At 39.6% G+C, this 27,488-nt stretch overlaps 3 protein-coding genes across 8 annotated transcripts in view; 2 read left to right on the plus strand and 1 right to left on the minus strand.

Annotated features, from left to right (window-relative positions):
• Frl (formin-like protein) overlaps positions 1-15,725 on the plus strand; it is a 60,893-nt gene extending 45,168 nt beyond the window's left edge. The window contains exons 2-18 of one of the 3 annotated variants that reach the window (XM_025304520.1): positions 1,234-1,317; positions 4,402-4,488; positions 5,473-5,579; positions 5,973-6,112; positions 6,598-6,779; positions 7,216-7,292; positions 7,646-7,961; positions 8,344-8,460; positions 8,677-8,917; positions 9,291-9,568; positions 9,850-10,117; positions 10,203-10,330; positions 10,431-10,875; positions 11,116-11,390; positions 11,652-11,765; positions 13,083-13,181; positions 14,018-14,181. In XM_025304520.1, the coding sequence (XP_025160305.1) occupies positions 1,234-1,317; positions 4,402-4,488; positions 5,473-5,579; positions 5,973-6,112; positions 6,598-6,779; positions 7,216-7,292; positions 7,646-7,961; positions 8,344-8,460; positions 8,677-8,917; positions 9,291-9,568; positions 9,850-10,117; positions 10,203-10,330; positions 10,431-10,875; positions 11,116-11,390; positions 11,652-11,765; positions 13,083-13,157 (2,934 nt within the window). In that variant the 3' untranslated portion in view covers positions 13,158-13,181; positions 14,018-14,181. Of the gene's footprint in view, positions 1-1,233; positions 1,318-4,401; positions 4,489-5,472; positions 5,580-5,972; positions 6,113-6,597; positions 6,780-7,215; positions 7,293-7,645; positions 7,962-8,343; positions 8,461-8,676; positions 8,918-9,290; positions 9,569-9,849; positions 10,118-10,202; positions 10,331-10,430; positions 10,876-11,115; positions 11,391-11,651; positions 11,766-13,082; positions 13,182-14,017 lie in introns of all 3 variants that reach the window. The other 2 variants (XM_011137807.3, XM_025304511.1) reach the window with 2 other exon arrangements.
• A 2,933-nt stretch (positions 15,726-18,658) lies between these two features.
• Positions 18,659-24,602, minus strand: cta (Guanine nucleotide-binding protein subunit alpha cta). Of its 3 annotated transcripts, none has more exons than XR_849603.3 (6): positions 22,676-24,602; positions 21,693-21,953; positions 21,483-21,533; positions 21,046-21,263; positions 20,541-20,950; positions 18,659-20,093 (listed from the first exon to the last, which is right to left on the minus strand). XR_849603.3 is itself a non-coding variant. In XM_011137811.3 (6 exons), the coding sequence occupies exons 2-6, from the start codon at positions 22,895-22,897 to the stop codon at positions 20,593-20,595; spliced, it is 1,110 nt and encodes a 369-aa protein (XP_011136113.1). In that variant the 5' UTR covers positions 22,898-23,141; positions 24,128-24,602; the 3' UTR covers positions 18,659-20,592. The 3 variants fall into 3 exon arrangements, 2 of the variants coding, with proteins under 2 accessions (XP_011136113.1, XP_025160354.1); XM_011137811.3 differs by having other exon boundaries at positions 18,659-20,950; positions 22,676-23,141; positions 24,128-24,602; XM_025304569.1 differs by having other exon boundaries at positions 18,659-20,950; positions 22,676-23,141; positions 23,731-24,602.
• Positions 24,603-24,828: 226 nt separating this feature from the next.
• Positions 24,829-27,480, plus strand: Rad9 (cell cycle checkpoint control protein Rad9). 2 transcript variants are annotated; one of them, XM_011137809.3, is made up of 6 exons: positions 24,829-24,997; positions 25,271-25,473; positions 25,547-25,711; positions 25,980-26,136; positions 26,221-26,392; positions 26,570-27,480. In XM_011137809.3, the coding sequence occupies exons 1-6, from the start codon at positions 24,964-24,966 to the stop codon at positions 27,258-27,260; spliced, it is 1,422 nt and encodes a 473-aa protein (XP_011136111.1). In that variant the 5' UTR covers positions 24,829-24,963; the 3' UTR covers positions 27,261-27,480. The 2 variants fall into 2 exon arrangements, with proteins under 2 accessions (XP_011136111.1, XP_025160344.1); XM_025304559.1 differs by lacking the exon at positions 24,829-24,997 and having other exon boundaries at positions 25,304-25,478; positions 26,570-27,479.
• The last annotated feature ends 8 nt before the right edge of the window (positions 27,481-27,488 follow it).

Below are 27,488 nucleotides of genomic sequence, written 5' to 3' on the forward strand. Positions count from 1 at the left end.
AGGGAAGGTACTAATTGCCAGGAGGAACTCGTTTCGAAATTCAAATCGTTCGATCGAACGTCGAACGAGCTCAAGGAGACAATAAAAAAAGAGAGAGAGAGAGAGAGAGAGAGAAAAAGGAGAAGCCGCGCGGCTATTTGTAAAATTATCGACGAAAGGGAAAGCAATGTGTATAGCACGGAGAACGACGAGAACTGGCTAGCGGAGCGCTTTAGCGGCGTAATTGTCGGACTCTCGACTTCTGAACAAATTCGACGACGTATTACAGCCCCGTTCACGACGGATTTCTAATAAAACGATAATTACAGGTCGCCATTAGAAGTCACCGGCGGAGGGTGCGGGCGCTGCGCGGCGTTCAACGTCGTTAGTTTTTATCCGGCCGCGCCGTCGGAACACCTCGTACGCTTACGGCAATTATCTGTCATCTGCTCGCTTAATCATAACGCAATAATAGCGCACCCTAACGAGATCGTTTTTCGAAACTGTGCTCGCGAATGATTCGCGATTTAATGCGCTTCGTATCCTGCGAGCGAACGCGCTCGTCGTATCGCAAGTGGGATTCTCAGCTATTTAGCAACACTTTAATGTATGCGCGCGCGCGTGTGTGTGTGTGTGTGTGTGTGTACGTGAGTGATGTCACGCAATCGCGGCTTCCGCATCCGTCCGTTGATAATTGTTCATTTGCCATAACCGCGCGCGCACACGTGTCAAACTTGCGACGAACTACGCGTTCTCTCTCTCTCTCTCTCTCTCTCTCTCTCTTTCTGCTTCTCTGGTGATCTTAAATCTCAAACCATCGTCGGAATTTGCGTGAAATTTTGGTAATCGACAAAATCAAACGAGTTCCGTCGCGAATTGTCCCGTTGGATGGATTTTCCGCCGGAAGCAAAGGGGAAAAGAGAGCAATTTTCAGAGTCGCATCAAAGAACTTGGCGGCTCCGTTGCATTAATTCCCCCGCGGTTTCGCCCGTTCGATTTCATTACGTTTCCATTTCCCGCGCGACAGTCCCATCTGCCCATTAGTCAATCTGTCGACGATAATAGTCCCCGCGATTGCCCACGCAGATTCTCAAATTGCGTCCGCGACGCCGCGGCATCGGCGCGCTAATTATCTCGCGCAAATGATCGCGACGGCTCGTTCCCGTTACACACCCCGTGTCGAGGGAACGGGACTCTCGCATGCAGAAGCGCCGACAGACATTAAAGCGATATGTCGCTTTTCGTGTGTTGCAGGCCTCCATGGACCTGCCGCCGGACAAGGCGAAGCTTTTGAAGCAGTACGACAACGAGAAGAAATGGGACATCATCTGCGACCAAGTGAGTACCGTCATGCGTTTGGAATGATGACTAGATGGGGAATACTTGACGGGAACTTCCCTTCCGCAGCCGAAATATTTTATGACCAATTCCACAGGTTTCTCTCTCTCTCTCTCTCTCGCAAATGAGGTCGTGAGGGAAGAGTAATTTTTGTTTTAACCCTTGCTCGAGCAAAGTTGTAAGGGCGGAAATGTGTCCTGGAGATATTTAAATTCCACTAGTTTCGGTCTCCGTGAAAATAATATTCAAACGAACAAAGTCAAGAAATTTCATACATAACGAACGCACGAATTTTATTTTATATACAAGCAAAACGGCGGTAAATCCCGCTTGCCCAGGATTAACCCTTTAACTGCTGAGATATTAAATGACCAGTGTGACCCTCTTTGCTGAGTTATTTTTACAATTATTTACAAATATTTACAAAATATTTACAAATTCACATTTTTGAATGAAAAAAAGATATACAAACTAAACTAAACTTTGACAAACTAAATTAAATGGGTATTACGCATTGAAAGTCCAAATCGAGTAAACTCGATCGTAGCAAGACCGCCATTTTTTCTCACACTCGAGTTATCTCGACCGTAGCAGTTAAAGGGTTAGGGATTCACGCTTTTAACGCGAGAAATCGGCCAAACGGTGGTCCCTTCGCGATTCACTCGCGGCGTAGTCCCGATCATTTCGCAACATTGTCCCGACAACGACGACGAGTCCCGTCGAAAAATCGCCGATCGTTCGTCACACAGAGAGTAGAGTCGTAATTAAGCGACCCGCGGGTAGCCATTTTTTGAAGTAAGACGTCTCGGCGAAGGAGAGCCCGTGCGCTCTCCACGACCCATCCCTGGCAGCGTAACGTGAAGCATCACCGTAATTTCATTCAGACTGCCCGCGAGCGGGCAGGCGGGTCGCAAACAATGTCTGTCGGGGAATTATTGGTCTGTCATAATTTAATGGTAGGCTACTGAGTGCAACAGCGGCAGCAACGGGCCGCGGCGATCCCGCGAGAGGCAACCTCGCGCCGTTTCCATCGCGGCGAATTGTGCGGCTGACGTAACATCCATTCGGAAGAAACCGTAACGTCGACGTCGTAAGAAATTGCGCGGGCTTATTTATTAATCGACGCTTTCGCGACCGCGTCTCGCTCGCCCCGCGTCCTCGTTATTTGTTCATTTTTCTCATGTCCTTTATTGAGAGTGATGCGCAATCTTTGTTAAGCTCTGGCACTCTCACGACACGAAGTGGGAACTGTGTCAGAAGTAAGCGCCAATTAACTCTCCCAGAGACACGTAAACATTTAGATAGGCCCAATTTTTCATTTTTAATTGGAACATCTCGTCGACAAATTACACCGGGCGTTACTGCGAGCAAACACGCGCCAGAGAATTGCACAAGGAAAGAGAAATCTCGTTGCATCTTTAAAAGTGAGTCTTCTGACTTCTTTGTTTGACAAGTTCATCATCAAAGGAGTTTAATTCGCTAATTTGGATCAATGTGTTTGCGCTTTAAGGAAAATTCGCGCTTGATAATGGAGATGCCGGCTTACGTCTCCATCCAAATACTTTCGCACTACTCGAAAAAAATAGCGAAACTAATAAATGGTCAAATAGAAAAGTGCACACGGCACAATTGAGGAGCTTTTGGTGCTTTCGAGAGCAGTGAGCGAGGTTGAGTTGAGCTGAATCCGACGAGCGGATTTAATAGTCTGATACGGCGAGATTGCATCGCAGGCATGCAGGATGTGAATTTGCAATTCAAATGTTTTTTTTTTTTCTTTTTTTTTTCAACCGCTTAATTCACGAACCGCGACCTTAAATTTCTCCGGCACTACGGAATAATTAGCGCGATCACAATTATAAGCGAGACTAATGAGGTCGGGGCGCGTATTCTCCGGTAGGCGGGAACAATATTCAATTAAAAATTCGCAGGTGCTCGATGATACAGCGCGATATGCGAGGCTCTCCGGCGCGATGAAACATCATTCTTTGCGCATATATAATCCGTGAAATGTCTTTTAATTTATTATTTACTGTTACATATTAATTATCTTTTCATCGCATCGGTGTCGCTTTTTCGACGTCGCGATTTTCGTTGGTCACACTTAAACACCGCTTCAGCCGTGTTTAAGTGAGAAGCTCCGAAATTTTATCGTCATCCTTAGCTCATTCCCCGTCATAAATTTCCATTGTTGCAGAACTCAATGCGTATTATTTTATGTCTTTTTCTTTTCTTCTTTTATTTTCTCTTCGTGCATGTGAACATCATATGAATGTCGTTTTATATTTTTCTGTACTTGACGGTTACTTTGAAGAAATTTACCTAGGATGCAGAACTTTTCATTTCTCCTTGGCTCAACGAGACACTTGGCAACGGGAAATCTGTGACCTTCCACGCTCGCAGATTTTCCGTTTTTCTACAATGAGACGAGCGAATGCTCAGAGAGCCGCAGGTCATCGACGGTCCGTCTCGATATTTGAACCGGCCTGTAGGGCATATGTGTAACACGAGACGGATGTAATGCAAGCCGCGCTATTATACGATACAAGACAAAGGTCCCGCAAAAAATGCGCAGCATCCCTCTTCGTTGTGGCGCATGTATCCGCGGCGTGTTCGTCCCCTTCTACGAACGGAGCGAGCAAAGGCCGCGCCACCGCCGTCGCCGCCGCCGCCGCCACCGTCGCCGCCGCGGGTTTCCACGACAAGCAGGACAACCTTTCAAAAAGTCCCAGCCGCGACTGCGACGAGTCATATCTAGTAATTAATGTGGAATGAAGCCAATCCCTTCGTGGACGTGTAGTCCTCCACAGGTTGAGAGCCGCGCGAAGTGAGTGTCATTCCCGGGATAGTCGCGTGGTTTCTCTCGGCTTTCGATTAGTCGCGCGAATCATTCGTTAATTGAGGCGAAAACGTGAGAGACGAAGCGACAGCGGTTTGCTAGAGAGAGCTCATCGGGGACAATGACGTTGTGGAAAGAAAGACGTTTCAAAGAGATGTATGTTGATTGTTCGTTCGTTCGGAGCGAACGAGATCGAGTTCCGCGTTAACGAGCAAAACTTCACCACAACAATGTCTTTATGTTTACAGGAACGAGTGCAGGCCAAGGATCCACCGGCCCATTACTTGGCGAAATTGCGCACCTATCTGGATCCCAAAGCATCACGAAGCCATCGAGTACGTTGCTCTGTGTTATTCTCTCAATATCGTTTTGTCGTTGCGAATGTCGCGGCAAAGTCATTTCCATCGCGCGTATTCGACTCGCGCGTCGCGATTCATTCGTCGCGAGAAAATTTATTCCTCTTGAATACGTTAAAGTCGTCCGCATAATTATTTGTATTGGGTTGGCAACTAAGTGATTGCGGATTTTGTCGACAGATGGATTTTACACTTTCTTTTGTTTCGTTAACGTGTTCAAAGTACCTAACCTATATTTTTTTCTTATTGTTTGGACTTCTACCTTTCATTTAGTACAAAAATTATATCGATTAGTTCTTTAGTTTTGTTTTTATCCCAATTTAAAAATGGAAGAGCAAGACGTGCACTTCAGACATATTTTATTATATTATTTCCGAAAAGGCAAGAACGCATCGCAAGCACACAAGAAGTTATGTGCCGTATATGGGAATGAAGCCTTGAAAGAAAGACAGTGTCAAAATTGGTTTGCCAGATTTCGTTCTGATGATTTTTCATTGAAAAATGCTCAACGATCTGGCCGTCCAGTTGAAGTCGGTGAGACCCATATCAAGGTCATTATCGATTCAGATCGTCATAGTACAACACGTGATATTGCAGAGAAGCTCAATGTATCGCATACATGCATTGAAAAAAATTTGAAAAAGCAAATTTAAAATTTTGAATTTTCATTCTTATTTAAAATCCGCAATCACTTAGTTGCCAACCCGATACATTTAACGCGCTGCGCGTCGAAATTAATCGACTAAATCGGCTAAATTTTTAGCGATTTTAAACACACAGCGGCGATTATTACACCGACTTGCTGCGTGCCGCTCTAATTCGATTTCACGCATTCGCGTGACGCACCGCGCGAATTTTCCTTCTGTCTTCCGGTCTGTCTCGTAACATTAACTGTGATACCATACCGTGTTACGTAGTCCTCCTGCAAGAAGTCCCATCAGACGGATACTAATGATTACACAGTCGTATCGTTTCCTTACATTCTTTCAGAAAAGGAAAATGGTCGGGGAATCCACGTCTACCCAAGTACTACGAGACTTAGAAATATCCTTGCGCACAAATCACATTGAGTAAGATAATTCAATAATTATTATCGCTATTTTATATAAACTGGAACGTTACGCGACAACCGCAATCTCAATGGCCGCCGCGTCGTTTGAAATATTTTGTTGTACTCAAAAATCACTCTCGAATAATACGATGACGTAAATTCTAACGGGGATTTCAAAAACATTTTTATCTTCTGACGCTTTTAATGACCTCGAGGGAAAAATATCGAGGACAACGCGCCTCTTTCAATTTTGTTCTCTGCGAATTTCACAATCGCGTCGGTCGCGTTAATCATGCGGAAATAATCGCACCGATTAAAGTGACATACGAATAATTCATGCGCCTCGAGACTTGCTTATTCGCGAAATCGGAACCTTTCGAAGGCCTGTATTCTGAGCTGAACAGTGTTGTAGATGGGTGAGAGAGTTCTTGGACGAAGAAAATCAAGGCCTGGATGCTTTGATAGACTATCTCAGCTTCAGGCTATTGATGATGCGGCATGAGCAACGGCTCTTGGAATCTCATACGAGTTCTGAGGAAAAATTACAAACCGGTAAGAAGCCGATTAGAGAGGACCAAAAAGTAAAGTAAAAACGGGCCCTCTCTCCTATCGGGTCATTAGATAATTATAATAAATTAGATGTGCGCTAACCTGTTAGAGACGACAGCACGCACACGATACTTTCAGCCGCGGTTAATTGTGGAGCGAGGACGGGTTCATTATAGACGGGAAATCAAATTTCGCGTCCGTCCATAATCGCGGAATCTCCTCGATCACGCCGTGCAAACAGTCTGAAAATAATATTAATTATCCTTCCCGTTTTATTCTTTCTGAGATCGTCTGAGTCGAGTGATTCCTCCTTCCTTCTCGAGTAACAAACTTGTAAATAATTAATCGCGATTTATCTCGGGAGAGACGCGCGAATTAGAACGTGTCGCGTATCCTGCGAGGTGATGCGCGATTAGACTTGGAATATTTCACCTTATCACACCGAGGTGACAGATAAAGCGGCAATTAATCGTAATGTATTGACACAGCCAGCACCGGTGGTGACACCTCGCCGTTGAACAACGGATGCCTGAGGCCACCTCTTCACGAGCTGAAAGACAGCCCCGGTGTCAAGAGGAGATCCAGACATGTGGCGCGTCTGAATATGGGTGAAGCGAAGGACGACATTCATGTTTGCATACTCTGCATGCGTGCTATCATGAATAATAAAGTGAGCTTCGAGCCTGATGCGAGATCGGTTTTTTCCCCGGGCTTAATCCTGCGTCTGAAAAGCGCGAGAAGGTGCGATAAAGAAATCCGAAGTCAGGAAGTCGTTGATAAAGACGCTGTGTCGCGTTGTTGCACGCGAAGGATATGTTCAAAAATGACTCGATTTGAAAATTAAGCGTGTAAAACCGAACATTCTCCCCCCTCACCCCACCTCCCGGCTTCGTGTCTAGAATATCAGCGGCACACTTTGAACCTGTCCTGAATTTCGAAAGTGCGTTTCCACGCTTCCCGAACGCAGCGTCTTTTTTCTCCACGAAGATCTGTGCAGCTTTCGTTGAAAAAGAAAGACTAACATGAAACGTTACGCTCGATTTTGCCCGGGACACGCACACACGCAAACATCGAGACTCATTGTTACGTCGATCTCTCTTTCGCAGTACGGATTTAACATGGTTATCCAACACAGAGAAGCTATCAACTGCATCGCACTGAGCTTAATCCATAAGAGTCTGAGGTGAGTCATGTATTGTCTATTGTCTATTATTGTCCGCGTGTGTCTCGCCGAGCCGATAGCGTGAAATAGCGTTTCCGACGCGCTGCCGCGCGGATTTTTAGCCGTCAACCTTACATTCAAATTGACGCAAGCTCTCACTCAATTGTAACTCCCTTGACAACTTATTGCTCACGAGCAGTTTTACGCGTCGCGTTATTTCACGTGAACCGCCGCCTACCGTGACGATCTCGTTGACGGACAGAGTCGACGGGTGTAGACAGCTACCGTTGATATCTCTCGCCAGTTTCACGACTGTTACAGCCTGCACCGCCACAGTAATACAATGAACATGCTGTTTCTTTTACCCTCTTCAGGACGAAAGCCCTCGTGCTGGAGCTGCTCGCCGCAATCTGCCTGGTGAAGGGTGGCCACGAGATCATCCTGTCGGCGTTCGATAACTTTAAGGAAGTCTGTTGCGAGAGGAGAAGATTCACCACGCTCATGGCGTATTTCACGCAGTACGACAGCTTCCATATAGAATTTATGGTCGCTTGTATGCAATTCGTCAATATCGTCGTGCATTCGGTCGAGGACATGAACTTCAGGGTGCACCTGCAATACGAGTTCACGAAGCTCGGATTGGACGAGTATCTCGAGAAGCTCAGGCATACGGAAAGCGAGGATTTACAGGTCGGTCGATTGTGAGAATCTGAGTCTTCCCAAAAGCCGGATATTCCAGAAGGAAAAGCTTTCTCTCGGCTTGTTCTGAACGAGATGTTTTATTTAGCTTTTGTATCGAAATTTCTCCGAAGAGTTAGTGACGTATACAAAATGTATCGCGAGATACATAGAGAAATAACCAAGTCCGTGCGATAAGTTATCGTTACGTTTTTTTATCCTTCCTTCTTCCAATCCAGGAAGGCGTAGCTAAGAGACGAGAGATAGGATAGAGCCGTATCGTGTAATAAATTTCGCCGGACTTTGTGAAACTCTATTTTCATGAGAAAAAAACCGTTAAAAATATGACGCGTATAATATTTCATGATTCTCATGAATTTTGTCCTCTTTGCAGGTCCAGATCTCGGCTTATCTAGATAACGTATTTGACGTAGCTGCCCTGATGGAGGACAGCGAAACTAAGACTGCAGCGTTAGAAAAAGTAGCGGAATTAGAGGACGAGCTCGGCCATGTAAGCGACGCCATGATACATCTCTTCCCGCTTGTCTCTCCTTTCGCGCTGTCGCGTGAAAAAAATGTTGGAGATAAAAGTAGACTGAGATCCACTCTGCATTCTGGAGAAATACATCGTCGTCAGATTATGCAAGCTCGCTCCATTTTCGGCCGAAAAAAACTCTCGTATATCAAGTAGACGAGTATAGTTACGTTACATTATGCTTTGATGCAGGCGCACGACCGGATGGCAGAGATAGAAAGGGAGTCGCTGGCGAAGTTGGCGGAGTTGGAGACCGAATTGGGCGCGCTGAAAGTAGAATACGCCGACGCCTTGGAAACGCGTAGGCTAGTGGAGGAAGAACTCACGGCTCTCAAGAGGCAGAGGCAGGATTCCGCCCGGAGGCAGAGCGTCTTGGAGAACAAGATTATCGAATTGGAGACTCTCACGGGCACGCTCACGAAAGGCTCGTCAGGTAAACTAGTTTACCGGCGACTAGTCGACGGTGCACCACCGATGAGCAAGTATCGTGACCGGATACTTTCCGTTTAATGTTCCAAAATCGAAAATCTTTAGAATTTTTGTGCGCTTCTAATATTGAGAAGTATGATTTCATGTAATCTCTGTGTTTGTTAGAAACACCTAATTTAGAAAAAAGTTTCGGTTTCGTGATCGATGGATAAGAACCCTCGCGAGAGAAACGGTATGATGCGTAATTTTTCTTAAAACCAAGGTGTTCTTGTAATTACGATACTCCGTCGGTATCGTCACGGTTTTCAACGTGGAGGTTGATCAACGACAAGCTGAGATCTCACGGACAATTGTTTCTGTTGCTGTTGATATTCCAGTTGCTAGTCTACGAAACGGAACCGCGACGAGCCCCCTGAGCAATTCGGACAACGTGACATCCTCGCCGTTCACGTCGACGCCATCTCCGACGTCAGACCAAGCGCCCCCGCCGCCGGCTCCGGCGCCGCCGCCACCACCACCACCGCCGTGTCCACCGCCGCCTCCTATGGCTCCTCTCTCTCCCGGAGATCATAAGTTACCGCCACCTGCGCCGATACCTCCGCCACCCGCTGGCATGATGCAAGCGCCCGACGGAGCGATGACTATTAAACGAAAAGTACGTATTTCTTTAATTTTAACTCCCTTCATCGCCGGAGTGTAAACGAAACAAGAAATACCGATGATGGACGTAAGGTTTGGGTCGAGTGTGGCAGTTGAGACTTTCCAGGAAATGCGATAATGATTAACAAATAGCGAATTATTAAAACAAGAACAAGATAACGAGGTCTTTAAGAGTGTTGCGTCATTTTGTTCACATCGAAGTCGAAGGTTTCGATAAAACGCCGCTTTAGTGAAATCGTTGATTTCTAACTTGTTGGCATTTGTCTATTTCAAAAGGTCCAAACAAAGTACAAACTTCCTACGCTTAATTGGATCGCTCTGAAACCTAACCAAGTGCGAGGTACTATCTTCAATGAACTGGACGACGATCGTCTCCACAACTACATTGACTTCTCGGACTTCGAAGAGCGATTTAAGATCGGCATGAGCGGCCATGTGGCGAACGGTAACAACGAGATCGACGGACTCCAAAGCTTTCCCAGCAAACGATTCAAGAAACCGGAGAACGTATCGCTTTTGGAGCACACGAGACTGCGAAATATCGGTAAAACCTTAGTCTCTATCAGATACCAGTTCACGTTGACGTGTGAAACATGGCAAGATAACCGTAATCTTTATATCCTTCTCAGCTATATCGCGCCGAAAGATGGAAATGCCAGTCGAGAAAGTGATAATGGCAGTGAACGCTCTTGACTTGAAAGTCCTCTCGCTCGAAAATGTCGAATTGTTGCAACGTATGGTACCTACGGACCAAGAGGTACGCTCGTCTATCTCACGCTCGAATCTAAACTCTATTATTCTTTCCTTTTTAATCGCCTTTTAGCCGAATACTAATGAACGGTGTATTTCTTTTTCAGATAAAGGCTTACCGCGAGTATATCATAGAGAAGAAGAACGTCAACCTGTTGACAGAGGAAGATAAGTTTTTGATGCAACTCGGTAAGGTAGAGAGGATATCTACCAAATTGTCAATTATGAACTACATCGGAAACTTTTTCGACAATTTACACCTTATTACGCCACAAATACATGCTGTGATATCTGCGTCCAGTTCGGTTAAGAGTTCAAAGAAGTTAAGAGCAGTATTAGAGATCATTCTTGCCTTCGGAAACTATCTGAACAGTAGCAAACGGGGCCCCGCGTACGGCTTCAAGTTACAAAGCTTAGATACGTTATTGGATACGAAATCGACAGATAAAAGGATGTGCCTTTTGCATTATATCGTCGCCACCATACGAGTTAAATTCCCGGAACTTATTAATTTTGAATCGGAGCTGATGTACATCGACAAAGCGGCAACAGGTATATTATTATTATTATTATTATTTTATTATTATTAATTGTCGCACATTTATCAAGTAATTATCGTGCAATCTTGTGATATATAAGATCTGTGTGTCTTATATAATATTATATTAAATACATATATGATAACGTTTGTTTATACATGCCTCTTGTACTGATTAATCTTATTCATTACTGCAAGTATTCAATCTATATCTTTGTGCTGTTGCTATTAATGTATTGTTACGTTAATTGCAGTTTCGCTGGAGAATATAACGACCGATGTGCACGAGCTGGAAAAAGGCATGGACCTCGTGCGGAAAGAATTCGAGCTACGTGGCAAAGAGAAGCACAATACGGTACTACGCGACTTCCTGAACAACTCCGAGGAGAAGTTGCGGCGTTTGAAGCTCGACGCACGCACCGCGGGCGAGGCATTCCGGGAGTGCGTCGAATTCTTTGGGGAAAGTCCAAGGCAGGCTGACGCTAACACCTTCTTCTCCCTTCTTGTTAGATTCGCGAGAGCATTTAAGGTGGGTTTACTATGACATATATTCACTTTTACATTCATTTCATAACAAAATGGCGTTTTTAAAATCACGCTATGATATAAATCAATTGAAATAATAGGTCTATTTTTTTTAAAACGGCTCTGCGTTGGAACATTATACTTTCTCTCTTCAATATTCGTTTATACTTATCCTTTTATATCTTTTATGAAAGAATTATGAAAAAAAACGCGATCTAGCTCGACTAAACAAGAACAAGCCTTATGTATTTGCACATTTTTGCAGGCTGCGGATCAAGAAAATGAACAGCGTCGTAGATTGGAAGCTGCTGCTGCGGAAGCTTTGAATGCGTCGGAAGAAGTAATAAAACGTAATAAATTAAATCAGAAGAAGCAACAGGTATGTCGCATTGTCCTTCGCGTTCTCTTACACACGTGAATTCACATCGGGATTTAACGAGTGAGATTGAAGCGAGCTCTCGTGGTTTTTCTTACAGTGTTTCATATCTAGCATGCTGTGCTTAAGATACCAATTTGGAGATGTTTCATTTTAATACGTGCACATTTCTCTGTGCGACTTTTCAACGCGTTTATTATATAACTGCAGATATATACATATATTACTTGCTCATTACCTTTAATTTTTGGCGTAAAGGATATTTTGCAAATCGTCAAGCACATGTTGGCAATTCTTCGTTTGTTTTATTGAAGTTATACGATTTTGTATCGCAAACCGTAATATTATTTCGCGCACGTTAAACTCATTGAGATTTCGACGAAGAAAATTTGAAATTGATAATGCTATCCTTTCGCTAAACTTGATCTCTTTACTAATACTACTTTATCACTGTAACTGTAATAATTAGATTGATCGCATTCTATTAAATCTCACATGTACATTGCATCATCATCATCATTTGCTCATATTTCTTTGAGCCTCTCTCCTACAACATCAATGCTGCGGGCTTTGTGAAATTAATATCCTTTACACATTGCGAAAATAACTTTACAATCAAAACTTATAAGGAAACAGACGAACGGTATATCTTCATCAATCGATATTTTCATCTGAAAGAGACATTTGGGATGTTCAACTCAATGAATTTACACAAATATATTGTTGTTTTATTTTATGGTATGAATTTCGGTGTTTCGTTACGTCAGAGAAGAATTTTGCTTTCTAAGCTATGCTTACTCTCTTCTCGATTGATTTTATGTGTTTGTTGCATGAATATGTTGTTGGTTTTCGTTATGTCGAAACTACATATCATTTTAATAACATGACTATACTCTGATATACACATTCAAAAACTTCTATCGAAAATAATAACGAATTAAATGGCACAGAATTACTTATGTCACTTCCAAATTTTAGTCGTGTCACTAATTGTATCGGGTACAGTTCCTTATTATTGATATTCTTATATATATCAATTTATAAACTGTTTTAAAACAGATAATATTTTAACACGTTAGATGTGCGATATCTTACATAATATTTATATAAGGATATACGAGTTATAAATATTTACATGTATAAATATAGAAAGCATTTCTCTTTTTCTGCATGTTGTGAAGTGGCATGACACGTTAAAGAAATTGTCAACAATTCTGGTTCTCTCACGAGTGTCTTTTTAGCGACTCCATTTCTAGAGAGCACCATACATCTCATGAACATCTGTTTTCTTATTTGTTACATATTTATTTGGATTTAAAGTCACCGAAATTTTGCTGTAACACGAACAAGAGTCTGTTACACCGCCATCTTAATGAACTGGAGCTCAGAACGTAACAATGTAGAGACAATTGACAACATGTAAGTCTGTCCTTACTCACGTCCTCCTATTGACATATTATGATTTCTAATATTCACACATACACTGCACTAGACACAGCATACAGATTGAATTATTATCATAAAAAAAATTTTTTTTTTTTTTTATTATTTTATGTACAGTTGCGACAATCTTTTATATTCTTGTATCTCTTATATATATATTTGTCATAAATATATTTGATTTACATCATGTACACTGAGACTAAGAGATAGACAATTTTATTAGAATCTTGTCAAAAATCATATATCACATCATTTAAATTATATTAAATTCATACATTGATTGCACTTGTATATATTTTTTAAACATTGAAATTCTTTAAATAAGCTGCTATGTACAGTTCGTATAAATATATAAAAGTTGATTGCGAGTAATACTTCTAATAGCATACCCACCATTTAATATTATTGATAAAAGAAGGCTGTATTGGCATATACATATATCAGCATATTTTTCACATTACTAATGCTTCGAAATATGCATTAGCATGTTCTAATTCGCATTGATGTTGCTTGAGAGAATTCTTCTATCATCACTTTCCTTTGCTCTATCGCCATAAGACTTCATATCATGTGATCAACGTAATTTACATAAATATAATTCAAGGTTGATTCGACAGATTTATCGTAACGCTAGGAGACTACAGTTCAAACGCGACTCTTGTCTAGTATAGTGCGTAATTTTTATATTGAAAATTCAAAATGTATATATATATATATATATAAAATAGTATTTTATCTCACACATTGTGGCACACATATTGTGGCTTCAAGTATATTCTATAACACTTTTCTTCACTTTTTCGTATCACTAGGATGCTGTTATAAATGAACTGAAGAACAAGACACGATTAGTGCAAGAGAAGAAGCTATTGCAGCAGGACGAGGTGTATAATGGTGCCCTGGAGGATATCCTTCTCGGTCTTAGATCTGAACCGTATCGCAGGGCGGACGCGGTGAGACGTAGCCAACGACGGCGCATCGATAATCATAGACTCTCACGCACTGCCGAAGAGCTCGAGCTATAATTTGCATTTCCACACGTCTATAAAGTGCTTCAATTCTAAAGAAGAAATGCCTTGCAACGATGGACCGCAACGATCGACGTTTCATTGTAACTCAGCTTGACGCGGACGCCAACGGAATCAACGAGAGAACACCAATCATCAATTAACTTGATACTAACTTGTAAGAGGGAGAGGGAGAGGGAGAGAGGGAGAGGGAGAGAGAGAGAGAGGGAGAGAGAGACAGACAGACACAGCACAGTTAGATACGCTACTTATATACCGCCTAACTTTTGGAAGCTTCTTTTACGACCGGTAACGCTTTGTCACGAAAATACAAATTCACGAAAAACCGAACGACAATATATCATCCGGTACGTCCAATTAGACTGGACTTTTCGTGCACGAGTCATTTAGTGGTGCTGAAAGTTCAATCGTTATGAACTTTGGATTTACGCAAGCTTTAGGATACGTAAATTTCTCGAACGCATTAATAATATACGGAGCGGCAACGGCACGTAGAATTACGCTCTGTATTTATACAAAGTACTAATGATCTTTGTACGCATAGTGTTATAACGAGAATCTTATAGTTAAAATCGTATAATTCCCCTTTCAATCTAGCATAATAGTGTATTGTTAATGCATATCTCTGCAGCATTTCTAGAGCAATTCCTTTTGGCATCGTTCGTCGTGTTTGCGTAAAAAGTTACTGCGTATTTACAAATTTCAACAATTTACTGTTTCTTCCTGTTCTCATTCTTTGTTCGACAAATAAGATATGTAAACGTGAAATTATTTAAACTTGGTTGTTGTTGATTGTTATACGTATATTGAAGATATTTATCATTTTTCATATCAAATGAATACGTTGATTCAATGGATTGTTTATATCTTTTATTCCAAGCAATCACTGTACGAAGTGAACGAAACGTATAATCTTTAGCGTAAGTTCGTGTTTGGAATCGTTCTAGGGAGCAGTCGCAGGTTTTAAGAAATTTACGAGTATCTGTGACATTCCAACGACGTGTAACGCAAGCCGGGTAATTCGTTACATGGGAATTACATTACAGGTTGTATCCAGGTTGAAAAAATGGGAGAACGACAGCTTTCCACAAAACCCGAAAATAAGTGTCCACATTTTCGTATCACGAGTAGGTTGTAACAATGTATTTTCTTGCAACGGAAATAATTAAGGTCATACGTATATATTACAGAAGTGATAATTGACTACGTATAATATTCCATGTGTAACTTTCCGCGATTCAACGTTACAGTTGAAAATCCGTTATGAAGCGTGTAAGTCGTTACGCAGCGCGAACGAAAGTGAGATTTACAGTTGCCTCAAATCGTTTGGATGTTTTTTCGGAAATGGCATTTTTGCGAAATACTTGCTACATTCCTCAAACACCTCACACTCTGTCGAGAATACTTATAACGCACTAACAAGTAACAATAGTATTTTATACTATATCGTAATAATCGACATGTACTAAGCTATAAAACTTACAAGAAGACATACAATTATTCACGAATCAAAAAGTTCAAACGCCAGTCATTGTACGATTATACCGAAGAAAGAAAAAGGAAATTCTTATTACGCAAACTTACAGCAAAAGACTGCAGTTCTACAAGCCTTTCTCCGATTGACGACATATCTCAAGCTTTTCGAAGAATGGAATTATATTTTTACTTTTATACGTTTTTGATATTAAATACTACTAGAGGGAAGAGAAAAAATATGTAAATATCGCTGTAATATATAGTACATTTAAGTAATTATAAAATTGTAATTACTATCGATTATAGGTGACTTGCCAATGTGATGTTTAGATAAAATATTTTTTGTGTTGTAAGTATTACTTAGCAATATCGTCCATTAGCAATTCGTGACAAATGAGAATTATTGTCTCACAAATCTTTAGAATTGAAGCATCAAACGTGTCTTATGTATTTTTTTTTGCAAAAAATGTAAATAATGTGCATTTCGTTATATAAGTTATATAAGTTATGAAAGTTAGCAATATGCTTTACTTTGTATAAAACCGGATATATGAAAGGAATAAATATAATGATACATCTCTCACTACGCAGATGTGTTGTTCCGTTTATTACACGAAACATTAATATATAAAGTGAACAAACTTATATATTTTTTTAATAATTAGCGATATATACAATCCATGTGTGTGTGAAAGGATTACTTATGACGAAGATGCGTCATCACAGTGATATAATTACGACAATCTCGAGTCATTTATACTTTTTAAGTTGTTTATTTATTGTTCGTACAATAAACTACATCGTGATAATAATTCGTATAAAATATTTTTATGTACAAATGTACAATATACAAAAAGGCACAATATATCTACATTCTTTATATCATATACAATGAAATTGTAAGATACGACAAAGTAACGTTCTGAAATGCATAAGGTATACCAAGTAAAGACGATGTTATACAAGAAACCGTTGTAAACAATCGTCTTATAACGCAATAATGCTGCCGTCAAAAGAGTCGAATGAGTTTTTGCGCTTCTGAACTTAATAAATTACGATGTTTCGTTATCTTTCCGTATTTTCTAGAATATAGTGCACGTAGACCATTATAGCTAAGGAGTTATATCACATTGCTGCAAAACACAAGGTACGTATGTGAGTTAAAAGATAATTGTTCTGCTACACATCTTATATATACAGGATGTTCCATTGAGCAATTTAGAGTAAAATTATTTTTTAACCGGACATGTCGAGGCACTTATAATTGTTGAACATTGCAAATATCTACAAATTCTTGGTGATTTAGTTGCAAAAGTAGAAATAAATAACGGAGGCTTAATTGTGATATAATCTCAAAAATGTATTTCAATGGGAATTTTATTTGAAAGGTTTATTTATACGACACAGAGACGTTAAGAAATATTAAATAAAAATATTCAATATTAAAATTCTAAATTTTGTAAGATTCTCTTCGGAGTGTTCGCCAGTGAATAACAAACGATTTCACAGGAAATTCATAAATTAATTGGTTTTAGGACATCCTATATATTATAAGTAAAGGAAAAAATAATTTACATACTGCATTACAGACAATACATGATAATTTTGCGAGCAATGTCCTAAGCATTTATATTTTATTATTATCGCAAGTTTATCAATATATTAATGTTAAAAAGTAAGAAAACACAAATGTCCCATGAATGAGTTTGTCTATTTTCTTCAAATAGTAAACTTTAAACAAAAAATATACCAGAGAGTATGTATATACAGAAATCGTGGTGACGCTTAAGAAAGAATGAAAATACTTGAAATTAATTATTTGAATTATATATATACAAACATGTACAATCCACCATTCCTCTCATTTTATTATCCTCCCCAGTTTATTCATTTATCGCATGAGAAAGAATAAATAAATATTCACATTCTCTTATTTTCAGTTTGCGAATGTAGAAGTGAATAAAAAATATATGATGCCATTTTCGACATTTGGTTTAAATGCTTTTTATACAACCTTCTTACGAGTTGGAACATATTAAATTGGACGTATCAAAAAATCATCGGAGATTGGAAAATATAAAAATCATCATTCATCAGCTGTCCAAAACGTATTATCACATAGTTACTACGTACTCTCACAGTCTATATTACAGTAAAATTTCAAGTATATGGTCTGAATATATACTATTACATGCGTGTGTTTCTTTTCATTTACAGCAGCTTAATAGAAAATACATATATGATACATTCGTCGCAACAGTACATTGAAAATGTAGCCAATAAAATAATCGCAGATAAAATATGAGCTAACATGCATTAATACAATGCCGATAATGCTCATCTTTCTTATAATCGCTATAGAACCATGTGTTATAGCTTGAGGATTTTGAGTGTCGAGAGGGATTTTCTATTAAGCCAGCATTGCCGTGTGTACAGAGTGTTATTACTAGAATTATACTTGTTAATTTGTTATCACGACGAGCGTCAATATAGTATATCTTCTATAAATCTTTTCATAAAAATCATAGACGTTCTTTCTCTCTCCATATAATGAGCATTAGTATATTAATCCTGTATATGTAGACAATGTATAACCAGTATAAAAATGTGCATTTCATCTCAAAACAAGGCATGTACGAGACAACAATTGATATAAAAATGTTATAAAATTTGGAAATACTATAAAAAGTATCAATTAAATTGGACCTGATTATCTTTACAGGAATGTAAACAAATTCGCTCTTATAGAATATACCAATTATCAAAAATGTATCTTATATGCCGTACGGAGCAGTATATGTAAAAAAGCTTAAATATCATTTTTAATCGTCCAGAGAGATTTAGGCTTTATATATAAACTTATATATATAAACTTATATATAAACTATATGTATATAAGCTATATATATATAAGCTATATATATAAACTTAGAATCATAATTAGTATGATTTTCATATATTAATGTAAGTGCATATCATAAATTTACTACTGTAGTTAGTGAACTTATATCTCTTTCCTGAATTTTCGCAGATTAAAAGATAGCAAAGATTTTATGTAATAGATGATATCTAACTACAAAATCAAAACACACACCTCGCGTTAACTCGTGACCGTATCGTGACCGCAATTATATTTTCAAGAATATCTAATACAACACGTAGATCGGTACACTGCACATCGTTAGATAAACTAATAAAAAAAGAAAAAAAGAGAAAAAAAAAGATATAAAGTATGTAGAAACTCCTCGATTCTACATAGGGCTCTTTGGCTTAACCAACATCATTACATAAAATCTTTGGGTACAACTTATGTGTGCGCGTATACATATAATAAAAAATATTGTTACTTTCATTGCTAGAAACAACTGGACAAAAATTTCTCTTCCACGCAAAGTATACTTCTTACTATTTTTTTAAGATTTTTTGGTACATTACAGCGGTTTAGTCCGAATTGCGCCAGATTTGTCAACTGACATTCACTTGCACAAGATAACAAAATTTTTAATCAAGTATGCATGCATATAATAGACATAAACACAATATCATATTTATAATATGCTAAATTAGACGTAGCCTATACAAATTGCTGTTGCAAAATCTGGCTTTTCCATGGACTATTGAAAGTCAACTCACGCAAATATTTCATTGATCCACACAATGTGGAAAAAGAATAATACTGATCATTCCTATGCAAATTAAATTTTCCTCCAAAAGTATAAATATATATATTCCCCCCGTCAAGGATCAGTTATCAAATTTACAAGACAGACAAATAAAATGTATTATATGATGCAATTAAATAATAAAATTTCTAACTGCTATTACACTTTTCTAATGTAGAATAAACCTTGTACCTCGCAACTCAGCGCAAGGAAAATTGTATTGTCGTGTTACGCATATAAAAACTTTATGTAATATTTACGAAATTTCAATTGACAATCTGTTTCGTACAAAAAGGAAACAATTTCAGTTAATACAATTATCATGATCTTCAGTCTACGAGGTTAACAGCACCTTAGAAAGCGAATCTCGAGAGTGAATCAATGTATATAGTATGCAAGATACATAGATTTGAATAGCATTAACATCGAGCGATATTGCATCCTCTCCTCAAAAGATGAAGAAATAGACGAATAATTCTCTATTTTTCTCCACAGCAATTTGAACACAAACTGGTTAGTTTCATTTGGTTCATATGGCATGAATCTAGTATATTTGGTTTTTTTTCATGTTACTTAATATATTCAGCGTTAATTAAGGGGTATAATTCATCTTAAGTAAGTAAGAAATAAGTTATTCCATAGACCTGTGAATTCTGGTTTAACAACCAGCAATAACACCTTACGTATTATACCATGGAAAAAGCATTGGGGATCACGTACATCTGTACAAACGTAAGAATCTAAATTGAATTATTTGCAACTGATCCTTCTTTTTTATACAAATATGTCAATCCACATTATCGTACAAATTATCGACAACATATAGAATACAAAGTAGTTATGTACAAGTTTGTATAATAATCTCCTTATAACCGTTCAATGTTCATCGAAAGCGATCGAAATATATCTTAATATATATGTATAATGTATACAGAGTCAAAATTCTCAATATATCTTTACATCAGGCAGTTTTCTCTTCGGCTTTTCTCTGTACTACAAACGTATCTAAATACGGAGGTAAATATTCAATTCGCGTATCCATACAGATATATTGTCTTATCAAAAAATGTTTCTTTTTTTTTATTTCGACCTAGTCTCTGCATTGCAATGCTCCTCGAAAACTACGGGTTGGATTAATGGTATGCTAAATGTTAATTTTCGTCGCGTACCTTTGTGTTACTAGCTGCTTTATCTGTGTTTAATTCCTCCGTCTCTGCGGCATTATTGAAGCATAAGAGATTCTAAGTTCCGATGCAGAATAGTGTCCTTTACCGCGTTGAAGACAACTTTAATGTTCTCCGTGTCCACCGCGGTGGTGAAGTGATGGAACAACGGCTTCCTCGGATCTCTCTTGACGGAGATGAACATGTCGAGTATAAAATTTTGCACGTCCTTCATGGAATGTGAATCACCCGTAAATTGTGGAAAGTACCAACGAACATTCGTATCCTGTGACTTCACTTTCTTATCGAGCAAATCCGTTTTGTTCAGAAATAAGATAATGGAAACACCACAGAATATCATGTTGTTCACGATTGTATCGAATATATTTCTGGATTCCTCCAATCGGTTAGTTCTCCTGTGAGAGTAGATGAACAGTCGTTATCTCGTTAGGTTATCGGATCATTGTACACACCGATAGTGTATGTTAACAGATATAGAGAGATAACACACCTATCTTCGAGTAAAACCTGGTCAAATTCCGATGATGATACGAGGAAAAGTATTGAAGTCACACAGTCAAAACATTGGTACCATTTTTGCCTCTGAGATCTTTGGCCGCCGACGTCGACAAAGAGGAATGGGATATTGTTAATTGGTATTACAAATTCAGAAATCCCCTTTGTTGCCTTCCTACAGTGTAAAATATCCTGATGTGTAGGCGTATATTCCTGCAAAGACGTCTTCTCTTGTATACTCAGTGATAAATATAGATAATCAAAGTAAATGATGTATATACATGTGCGCATGCATGCACACACCCATCTTAAATATACATTTTAAACACACCCATCTTAAGCAACAGTAGCTTCTGTTTCCATAAAATAAAAATATAATATGACTTAATAATTTTAATCATAAATTTACTTATAAATTGTTAAAAGTATTACCACTCTTGCAATCCTGTCGAGATTATCCAAGAAGTACTGAACAGAATCGCTCTGGAAATACCAAAGTACATACATATTATGAGATTATGCGCTACAAGTTTAAAAAGAAGGTAAGAATAAACAATGCATTGTGCATTGTGTATTTGATGTCTCTGTATCTCACAAAGATTATTGTTTTAGGACTAAAATTTTAATATGAAAAACTCTTACTAATTGGAATTCTCTTCGCCTATCAAAGGCCCTTCTAATTGATGCGTCTTTCCACAAACTTTGCAGCGCTGGTACATAGTGGAGAAATAATCTAGCATCCAACACCATTGTGTTCTCAAATTTGAGTAATTGAAAACCAATATCATAATTCTTAGGATTCTCCCAAGGAATATTTAGCTTATCCCGAGCATCTACCAAAACTTTCATTCCTTTAATTATGTTTTGGTAAATCACATGTTGGTACTCCTTAATTAATTCAGGCTGGAAAAGAATATAAAAATACGTATTGTCAAATTGTCCCTAAAGATCTTCTATTAAGATAAGTATATATGAACATGTCAAGTTTCAAGTAACATATTTATAATTTGTAACTTGTATAGTTCATACAAATTACAGTTCTGACTAAAAATACAACAACAATAATAAATGTTATATATTCGTAATCAAACATTCAACACGTAGGAGCTATTTCAATGAGAATATCTACCCTAAGATATCTTGGTTTAATTTTAAGAATCTTGTTTTACTTTACAATGTATACTGGCTTGGCATTTTAATCGAATTATAATATTTCTCCATAACACATAGTCTAACCGTCATCATCATTGTGTCCACTTTACTCACTGTTCAAAACATACGCGCGTTACGCATCTAGCTTTGCATCTATCATACTACCTATTCTCAGACACTCATCCTCGCGCGAGCCTCTTTAGATCATAACGTCAATTATCGTCAAATTATCACAATAAGATCGAGTTGTGAAATGCCCGACTGAATATGCAGGCCAAATGACTGAATGTTCTGCATGAGACGAGACCGTCGTTCGGAGGTCGTGCGAGGTGTCAACGCGCTTCCGAAGGCGTGTGCGCGATCCTGCCGATCAGGCTCCGAAACGGGAGCGGGAAGGACAACGCGGGTCGCGGAGCAGATCCTGAATGACCGTTTCCGTCATTGACAACACGTGCGGCTGAGCCTCGTCTTACCTCGAACTTGATCCCGTGAATGATCCGCATCTGTTTGAGGAATGTCGACTTGCCGCTCTCGCCCGCCCCGAGCAGCAGCAGCTTGACCTGCCGGCGAAACGCTTGCCGGTCCTTCTCCAGCATCCGGTCAATCTCCTGACTCTTGTAACGCTGCTCGATCTCCTCCGGGCTGAACTTGAAACGCAGGCAACAAGTACACGACCACGTTAAGGAGCCCGCCATCTTGCTACCCTGCTCTCCTCTCTTTCTCTCCTACCCTCCTCCTCCTCTTCCTCTTCCTCGTACACCCCTTTTCCTTCCGTTCTTCCTTCCTCCTATCCTGCCTTCTTCTCCCGTCTCCTGTCCCGTTCTCCTACGTTGCGTTTTTCCCTGCTCTCCTCGCGAGGCTACTTCCTCTCACGGACGTCACTCGCGCACCTTGCACCGGAGTATCACAGTTCGCACTACGGTGATCTCGCCCGAAACACTACAAATCGACGGAACACCAAAGTAACCAGGAGTAACCGAGCGCGCACTCTGCGCGACGACTCGCGCGTACAACCCCCCTTCCCTTCTCTCGCCGTCGCCACCCACCCGGTCTGCGAAAGCGCATATATGTATGCACGTATCACGAACGAACACCCCGAGTGCACGCGAGAGAGTGAGCGAGTCGATCGGAAGGAGAGTCGCCGATTCAGAACCGCATTTCTCGGCCAGGCGTAGCCGGGCGGCGGAATGCACGATATCACCAGCGGTGCGAGCCGTCACCGGAGCGACGTCGCTCGCTCACGCGCGCCGCACGCACGCACGCACGCACGCACGCACACTCGTCAAATGCAGCCGCAGTTTCTCGATCGTTCTCGCTCGTTATCCACGCGTATACCGTTACACACGCGTGACGATGGAATACAGCGGCCGAGGTAAAGACGGAGAAAGAAAGGAGAGCGAGAAAGAGAGAGCGAGAAAGAAAGAAAGAGAGAGAGAGAGAGAGAGAGAGGGAAAGGGAAAGAGAGAGAGAGAGAGAAAGAGAGAGAGACAGAAAATACGACGGGAAGAGAAAGATACGGAAGACTCACGCCGTAGTTACTGTTAAGGCTGATGATGATGAAGCTACTGTCGCTGCTACTACCGCCGCTTGGCCACAATCGCTTCTGGTACCCCGCGAATTGGGCATGATTAAATAATCACGGTAATTACGGGGCGGCGCTCCTCGCCGTTGACCGACGACGCCCGCGTTTTGTGTGTCACAGCATTCGCTGACAAGCGCCTGCGATACGTCTCTCGCGCTGTACCACTTCGGTGTTGTCCCTCGTTCTTTCTCCCTCTCTCTTCCTCTCTCTCTCTCTCTCTCTCTCTTTCTCTCTCTCTCTCTCCTACTTCTCTTTCGCACTTCACCGGAAGGAGAGGCAACGGCGAGAGATGGAGTCGCGGCCGTTCGTTCGCTGCTACACGTTGACGCGTGTCGCGACACACCTCTGTCCGTCGCTAACGCGCATCAGCGATCGCGAGGTACGCGCGCGTGCAACCACGGCTGCCGTGTCTATGCGAGCGATGCTGAGCTGCATTACACGAGGTTTGTTCCTTTCCTCTGCGTTGGGACTGCAGCACTAGCACTGCAGTGACTGCACTGAGGTGAGGTAACGGGGTGACACCCGTTTGACCACGGTACTATTGGACACCGTCCGATTGGACACGTTCTATTGGATACGTTAGGACTGGACACCGTGCGATTGGATACGTTGATATTACACACAGGGGTCTGTTTTTCTCCGAAGTATTTTTGAATTAGTACACGTCGATGCAACAAATTAGAATGAGAGGAAATGTATCTGTTTAATTTCAATTTATCGCAACAGTTCATAAGTCCTTCGAAAAAGAACAGTTGAAGCACCTACGATGCGACTGGAAACGTAATTCATGCACTTTCTGCTTTTTGCCAAGGTGTGAATCCTTTCTATCGAGCATATAGGCCGGTCGGTACCTGAAGCAACGAGAAAACGATGCCAGCGTATGGAAAATGCGCAGTCTAGATATACGTCTATGGTCGAAACTTACGCCACTCGATACGTCATCAGAGCAAGTCACATGTGTGAGCGCGTCAGAAAAAGATAGCTTAAAGAGAGAGAGATAGCGAGTAATTATGACATCAGATTAATCGCAGTACCAGCAAAAACGCAACATAACCTGTCCGTCGTGGCGCGAAAAAGTATGAACCTCTGTGGTGTAATGTCTTCTAGGAATTGCTAAATCGAAGGAAATTACTTGCTCTTTTGAATACTGATTGTGTTGAGAATAAAAAATCCGTCGACATGAAATGCGTTGTACCCGGAGGAAATGTAAAGAGTATGTCACTTTCCTTATTTAGGTTATATCGCCCAGCGTTGTGAAACTGCAGCGCGAATAATGTTGCTATTAATTTAACAGAAAATGTTTTTGCTGTCTTTCTGTTCCACAGCAATTTATACAATATTATATAGGTTGCTACAACAGCATATGAAGATATATACATATTACACATGAGCTATCCTATAGATATTTATTTTCGCACCTATAACCTAATTATATTTTTTTCAAATCTTTTCAAAATTGTTAACAGATATCTTTTATTTGATACAGTTTTGGCAAAAGCTGTATATATGTTGGCCAAGATTGGGGATGAGTTATATGTGAATCCACAGCAAGAATCCCTATCCTTCCGTACTGTCAACATGGCAAAATCAGCATATTCTAACTTTACATTTCACAAAAATTTCTTCTCTTATTATGCTCTGGGAGATTTGGAAGAAGAAGAAACATTGAAGTGTAAAATATCTATGAGAGTGAGGTCATTTATCTTTTCTATTCTAGGGTAATATATTATTCGATACCTGAAATATATACTGTATTTTACAGAGTGCCATGACTATTTTTAAGGGCGCACATGCATTAGACAAGCTTGTGGAGACCTGCCATATTAATCTGGAAAGAAATGCTTGCAATCTAGTATTTATCTTGAAGTATAGAAATGGCATTAACAAGTCCCACTTGTCACCTATCTTGGAAGATGAAAAGTTGCAAGTATACTGAAAATATTCTTGTTACATTCAGTCTGTAGATATATGCTTCATAAATTTTAAAATATTCTTTTAACATCATTGAATAGTCAACAATTTTATGAAATATCTTGAAATAAATTACATTAATATTTCTGAATTAATATTTCAAAATTTTGGCTAAATTAAATTTTTTATACAGTGGAAAGGGAAAGTGCGTCTGAATATTGTATTTTTAAGCAAAATAAGTCATTTTTTATGATTATATTTTCAATAAAATATAAATTGTACAGGCATCATATAGTAAGGCTGGTATGTCTAACGAACTGACATCACGCCCTCGAATATTGATAGATGTCTTGCAGAATTTTCAGCAGAATTTGATTGAAATAACACTTGAGGTAACACCACAAAAGTTGTTGCTAAGAAATTATGTGGATGACGCTTCAGGTAAATCAAATTAATAATTCTGACAAACCTCGTGTAAACAAGATTACATTACTTTCTATTATTGATTTAATATTTTTTATTCAGTTTTACAAAATACTACACGCACGCAGTTGGCTCTCAGTGTTGGAGAATTCGATCGTTATGTAATAAGCAATGAAACGGTTATTACATTCTGTCTAAAAGAATTTAGAGCTTTGCTCACTTTTAGTGAGAGCGTAGGTATTCCAGTTAGTACACATTTCGAAACTGCAGGAAGGTATGTAATATTTTTTTTAATTTCCTAATTTCATTCTAATTATATTCAAAAGGTATATTTCAAAATAATTGTTTAACAATACACCATAGATTAATAGCTATTTCATAATTAATAATTATACACATTTAATTCTATATTTTAGTAAATTCTTAATATTATACACATGATATTTTTCAGACCAGTGCTGTTTGCCTTGAAGAGTCAAGGTTTCGAAGTGAATTTGTTATTATCAACTTTGAGCCCAGATAACGACGCACGATCAGACACCTCGACTGTTAGTAGCCATGTACAGTCTGTTCGTAAGAAGTCAACTTCGAGATGTAAATCGTCTTCCAAAAGCAGCAGATCTACGAGTCGGGCAAAGAAGTCTACTGTTTCTACCAACCTCACAATCAATAATATATTTAAGAGGCGAAGTACAGATGAAACAAATGAGGGAAATAATACACTTAATCCAATTGAAAACAATATTCCTACGATAGCGGAAACGAAGAATCCCATAAAAAACGTACTGGAGAGGAATGAAGCCGAGCCGGAACAGAGTCGTTTATTTGCTATCAGTCCTGCTAGTACGACGTCGTTAACGACTCATAAGAGAATCCCGGAAAGTCACAGGAAACTAGTGAGTTCGGTATTCTCCAACATCGCAAAGCGAAAGTCTACAAACGATAACGAGGACTTTTGCAAAGAAGAAAACGCTATCGCAGACTTGGACGAAAGTATACCAGGCTCACCACCGCGTCAAAAGGTAGCCAAGAGAGCCAAACTGGTATTTCAAAAATGCTTTCAAACCACCTTCGACCCACGAATGCTGCCTGGCCACGATACAATCGTGGTGGAGGATTCTGATGAAAATAATAGCGACTGAGTCAGAAGTCTTTGGGCCTTATATCCTTTTTCTCTTTTTCGTTTCTTCTTATCAACTGTGTTGAGCATAAATCAATATGATCAGTATTGCCCAATGTTAAACTTGACATGGGACTAAATGAACAGAAAGTTAATTTGTTTTATGTAGAAACAGACAGTGCTCTTTGTAGAGATCAATACGTTAATTTATATAAAAAGAGCATATATTATATATTTTATGAATATATTT

Source organism: Harpegnathos saltator, unplaced genomic scaffold (assembly GCF_003227715.2).
Source record: "Harpegnathos saltator strain DR-91 unplaced genomic scaffold, Hsal_v8.6 scaffold119, whole genome shotgun sequence".
Lineage (NCBI taxonomy): Eukaryota > Metazoa > Arthropoda > Insecta > Hymenoptera > Formicidae > Harpegnathos > Harpegnathos saltator.

Coding starts and splice junctions, on each gene's coding strand:
- cta (XM_011137811.3), bottom strand. CDS start 22,897: ATGGCGGGCTCCTTAACGTGGTCGTGTACTTGTTGCCTGCGTTTCAAG. Junction 21,264..21,482: donor TCGACAGGATTGCAAGAGTG/GTAATACTTTTA, acceptor ACGTCTTTGCAG/GAATATACGCCTACACATCA. Junction 20,951..21,045: donor CAGGTTTTACTCGAAGATAG/GTGTGTTATCTC, acceptor CTACTCTCACAG/GAGAACTAACCGATTGGAGG.
- Rad9 (XM_011137809.3), top strand. CDS start 24,964: ATGAAATGCGTTGTACCCGGAGGAAATGTAAAGA. Junction 25,712..25,979: donor TGGAAGATGAAAAGTTGCAA/GTATACTGAAAA, acceptor TAAATTGTACAG/GCATCATATAGTAAGGCTGG. Junction 26,137..26,220: donor TTATGTGGATGACGCTTCAG/GTAAATCAAATT, acceptor TTTTTTATTCAG/TTTTACAAAATACTACACGC.